This window comes from Aptenodytes patagonicus, chromosome 1 (genome assembly GCF_965638725.1).
Source record: "Aptenodytes patagonicus chromosome 1, bAptPat1.pri.cur, whole genome shotgun sequence".
NCBI classification, from domain to species: Eukaryota; Metazoa; Chordata; class Aves; order Sphenisciformes; family Spheniscidae; genus Aptenodytes; species Aptenodytes patagonicus.
The window spans coordinates 123,929,891-123,934,851 of record NC_134949.1 but is presented as its reverse complement, the minus strand read 5'-3'; the positions used below and the strand labels follow the sequence as shown (position 1 = coordinate 123,934,851).

At 41.6% G+C, this 4,961-nt stretch overlaps 1 protein-coding gene across 1 annotated transcript; it reads left to right on the top strand.

The window, feature by feature from the left end:
* The first annotated feature begins 1,951 nt into the window (after positions 1 to 1,951).
* Positions 1,952 to 3,477, top strand: CLDN14 (claudin 14). Its single transcript, XM_076328871.1, has 2 exons — positions 1,952 to 2,715; positions 2,864 to 3,477. Exons 1-2 carry the CDS (start codon positions 2,009 to 2,011, stop codon positions 3,006 to 3,008), a joined length of 852 nt encoding a protein of 283 aa, XP_076184986.1. The 5' UTR covers positions 1,952 to 2,008; the 3' UTR covers positions 3,009 to 3,477.
* Positions 3,478 to 4,961: the final 1,484 nt, after the last annotated feature.

The following is a 4,961-nucleotide window of genomic DNA, read 5'->3' as shown; positions in this document are numbered from 1 at the left end:
GAGCCAAACCCAAATAATCTAGAAGGTGAACACATGTTGAGGACTTCTAGAGCTCTTACCCAGCATGCGGTGGGAATAGAAATCAAATGTTCAGTACTGCTGGAGATAACTATTTGCTTACTATTGCTGTGCTCCTCTGTGCTGTGCTTGGCCCTAACCTGTGTCCTGTCATATCGCAATACTCTCTGATAGCTGGTACAAAGGGAGAAACCTGCAGCGTGATCTTCCCTGGCAGGATGGAGAGAGATCCCATGGCACCTACCTGGAACAATGATTTCTGATATAAAACCCCCTGCATTTGTCTTACAATTTGCAAATTAGGCAATTTACTTCAAAAACCACATAAACCCCGTTATTTTCATCTAAGCATTATGTACAGAGTATCTGAAAGGCCAGAAAGCCCTAACATTATGAAAATGCCTTCCTACAACTTGCCGCACTAAAGCAAAGCCGGCCTTTGGTTTTTATCTTCCTTTCCAGTCAGAGGGCTGGGTACTTCTCTGCAGATCCTGTCCAACATCGCATTCCTCCCCATCCTATGTCTGTGCACAGCAGACACGCTCCAAACAAAAGAAAAGGAACATGTGTAAGTACAAGACTCTCAGCCTGCGTTGTTGCCCTGCCTAGCCCATGTAATCCCTGCGCTTTTCAATTTTTTCCTTTCTTTTGGCACAACGTCTAAGGCTGATTCTGGTTGTTTTGGGCAGAGATGCCCCATCTTGCTGTTATGCAGAGATTGGTGCATGCTGCCATGTGGTCTGGAGACAAATATTGGCACTGATGCACACCTCAAGCACTCCTGTCTCCTTGGTGAGATAAGGGGAATGTAAACCAGCTTTCACTTTTCTCCCTCTGCGTTATTTTGTTGTTCTAATGGTCTTCATTAGTTTGGCCAGATGGTTTTCCTTCCTTTGCCTGCTAAGGCCCAGTCCTGCAAACACTTATGCTTTCTTCTACGAACATGCGTTCAGCACATGCATGGGTCTTTGCAGAATTGGAGCCTAAATTTGTTTCTGTTTCTGAATTCCAAGTTGGATTTTGATGCAAGTTATTTTATATATTAAAATATCGGGTTTCTGCCCACACACAAAATGCATGATGTATAACAGACCTTGCAAGGCAGCCATTGGAAAAGACCACTTAATCTGTGATTTATACAGAAGGAAGAGTTACTATTCCGTGTATTTCAGCTAGAATTTATACGTGACCAAACTGTGAAGGTGTTGCTCCTCAGAAGCTCCATGATGTACATCTGGTTTCATGTGCTGTCATTTCACCCACAACCTGAAATCATAAGCTGAAACTCCACAGAGGCTAATGAAAATTATTCCCCTTTGAGTTGCTTTATTAAAACTCAACCTCAAGAAATACTGGCAAGTCAGGAAAGCGACTTTAATCCAATACTTGTTATCCTCTTCCACAGGTTTTAAATCACTCTCTTTGCTCCCTACTTTGAGCAAATACACCCTTATTGTTTTCCTAGTCCTGCTATGACCTTCTGGGAATGTTTTCATCGTGTAAAGCAACCTGCAGTTCCCTACTTTATAAATCTCATTCGTTCCAAGTGTTAACACTAGCTAATTCTCTGCTTTAAAAAGGAAATCATGTTTGTTTTTTTGAATAGTCTGCTGGGAAGAGGAATATTTGCATTTAAAATATCTTTTTCCATTTCATAAATTGTCTTGAGTTTACTTCCCAGCAGGCAATAGAAGACTGTTTATATAAGTGAAGAGGGAAGCTTACTTTCCCATTACTTCCACAAAAGTACGATTAACAGCGATAACTATGCTAATTATTGCCCTAACTTTACTTGGAATGCACCTTACTGGCTGGAGAGGTAATGCATTTGGGCAATAATTAACTCCTTTTTTCCTCAATTACCTTTTATTAGGAGAGCAGAAGGTGTCAAAGTAAAACAGCTGCATATCTTCCAAGAAAAGCCAGTGTTTTCCGAAGGAATTCAAGCGGAGGTACTTTATTAAGAGAACTAGGCAGGACAAACATTAACATGGCAAGCTCGGCTGTTCAGTTACTTGGCTTCTCTCTAAGCCTGCTCGGCCTAATTGGGACATTAATTGCTACTATTCTGCCACACTGGTGGCGAACGGCACATGTAGGCACCAATATTATAACAGCTGTAGCCTATATGAAAGGGCTTTGGATGGAGTGCGTCTGGCACAGCACCGGCATCTACCAGTGCCAAGTCCACCGCTCCCAGCTGGCGCTGCCCCGTGACCTCCAAGCCGCTCGTGCCATGATGGTAATTTCCTGCGTCCTTTCTGCGCTGGCATGCGTGATTGCTGTCATCGGTATGAAGTGCACACAGTGTGCCAAGGGGACTTCTGCCAAAGCCTCCATCGCGGTCTCCGGGGGGATCGTTTTCATCCTGGCTGGTCTCATTTGCCTGGTACCTGTTTCTTGGACCACTAACGATGTAGTTACAGAATTCTACAACCCCATGCTTCCCAGCGGGATGAAGTACGAGATAGGTCAAGCTCTTTACCTTGGCTTCGTCTCCGCATCTTTGACGATCCTCGGCGGCGCTCTGCTGTGCACATCAAGCCAGTGTCACGGGAACGAGACACTTTACCAGACGCAGCCCAGCAGCGCAAGAAGGACTGCTCCCTCCTGTAGACCACCAACTGTCTACAAGGGAAACCATGCTTCTTCCCTGACATCTGCTTCCCATAGCGGCTACAGATTAAATGACTATGTGTGAGTTCCCCAAGATTTGCCTGCGGGACACAGCTGCTTTATAATTTCTGTGCACGGCATAAAACAAAGCTAAGATAACTTTTAATTTATAAGGGCTACGATACAAAGTTTACCATTGTTCCTTTCTTCCTTTTCTTTCTTTCTGCAGAAAGAAAGAATGCGAACACAAAACTGCTTGTTGCAAAACCTGGAAAATAAATACAAAGGAGGCTGTGATATTCCAGAGACGGTACATACCTGCCTACTTTCCGTTAGAGTTTTGCAGGCAGGCAGTTCAAGGGCAGTTTTCCTAAAAGTAATGGTTTGGTTTGTAGTTTCTGCCCCGCGACGAGCACCAAAGCAGAACTGGCCACAACTTGTTATTTGAACAGTGTTCCAACAAAAGACGCCGTTTTGCCTAAAACAGAGAACTTAATGGTGAGAGACAGCGATTTTCAGCAGTGATTGTCTGCTACGTTTCTCATTTCCATAATGCATGAATGTTTCGTTATGACAAAGGTATTAGTTTTGCTTTGACTTAACTTTTTGTTTGGTTTTTTTTATAGTTCCTTGAAATATGAATTTCATGACATGTATTTGACAGTATGTTATAGCCAATTTTTTAAATTATACTACAATGTTTTGGCCTTATAAAAATAAAATTTTAGCACATTTTTGAAACAAAACGATGCATCATAATGGAAATAAACCATTTCAGTGGATCAGAATTGGGTTTTTATAAATGTCAGTAAGAGAAAAACCTAGACATTCGATGTTAAATTTTTATTAAAAAAAAAAACTGAAAAGAAAAAATTAAGTATCAGAATTTGCCGTAGAATGGGCATTTAGCTCTTTAGCAGATTTAGCATTCTGTACAATCTATGCATTATATAGGTCAGAAAAACAATTTCTATAATTCTATCCCCAAATACCGTGTGATGAAATGTATTCATTTCTTAGGCTCAGTCCTGGTGGTTTTTGCCTGTGGTTCTGACTGAAGGTGCATTAGGGTTAGGAAGTATATTTCCATCTACTCCATGTGGCATTTGGGGAACCTCCATTCTGCCAGGCTTCGGTGCACCAGGCAGCCTCCGTGCCAGCAAAGGTTACACTCACGACCGTAACCATTGCCTGTCAGGAGGAGTACAAAGTCAAGACATTTACTTCTAAAATCCTTGCAAAATGCAATCATTCCACAGTGTGTTCAAACAATTAAAAGACAAACTAATGAACGAAGAACCCCAGCTCTCTCCATTTCATGTTACAGTGAAGTCCAGTGCAACATATACGACGGTATAAAACCATCACAAAAAATAAAAGCACTAGACTCCTGTTAACCCCAGAAAGCTGTAGGTCTCTCTGGAGCAACATATGGGCCAACACACTGACATTTAATAGGGTTAAAAAAAAATACTTCCAAGAACTGCGAGGCAACTACACGTGGTATATTTCATTTGGCAAAAAGCCCGTCTCAGTTACATTATCACCTGGTAGCACCTCCAGAGCTGGGACCCTTTCGATATTTCCCCTGGTTTCACTCTGAACCTTCCTTTCCGTAGCTGATCACCTGGACGTTTTTTTCATGTCGATTTGAATTGTGACAGAGTGTTTTTCAGCACTGATGCAAGTTACCATCATCATTGTTTTTAAAAAACAAAATGGCATTTCTAAGCAATTTGCCGAGACCAACAATAACAAACGGATCTGGGACAGGCTTTGGTGATTGACCGGTAACTACTGATTATAAACTCATGTTTTATTAACTGTAGCTATTACATATGATGTGAAAAAAAAATTGTATAGAAACTTCATTGATGCTGCAAACATCTTAATAACAGAGTCTGAGATGCAAGGAATGGACAGAAACTGCTTTGACAATGGCTTCTTAGAGAAGATGGAGTCAAACTGTTCATAGTCCATTACGGATTTTCTGGGATGCCTTTCTAGGACGAGAGGTAGCCTAATGAAGGTGGTCAGTTGTGTAGGGTTTTCTCTGTTTTTACATTACAATAGATCTAGCCAAGTGATTACAATATCAACTTTGAACAAGGGCTTTGGACAGCCATGAATGCTGGAACACAAGTCCAAGTGCAGGAAATGGGCTTGTGTCTCATTAGGTAGTATGTTTGCTATATACTGATAAATTAATTCACTTGCCAAGATGTTTGTGCAGTGGGAATATTTATGTATAGTGCTATTCTTACTGCTCAAATTCCCAGCCAAGTAGGATACGTGACAGTAGTAAGAATGGTTTATAAAGTCCTGGC

Coding starts and splice junctions, on each gene's coding strand:
- CLDN14 (XM_076328871.1), top strand. CDS start 2,009: ATGGCAAGCTCGGCTGTTCAGTTACTTGGCTTCTCTCTAAGCCTGCTC. Junction 2,716..2,863: donor TACAGATTAAATGACTATGT/GTGAGTTCCCCA, acceptor TTCTTTCTGCAG/AAAGAAAGAATGCGAACACA.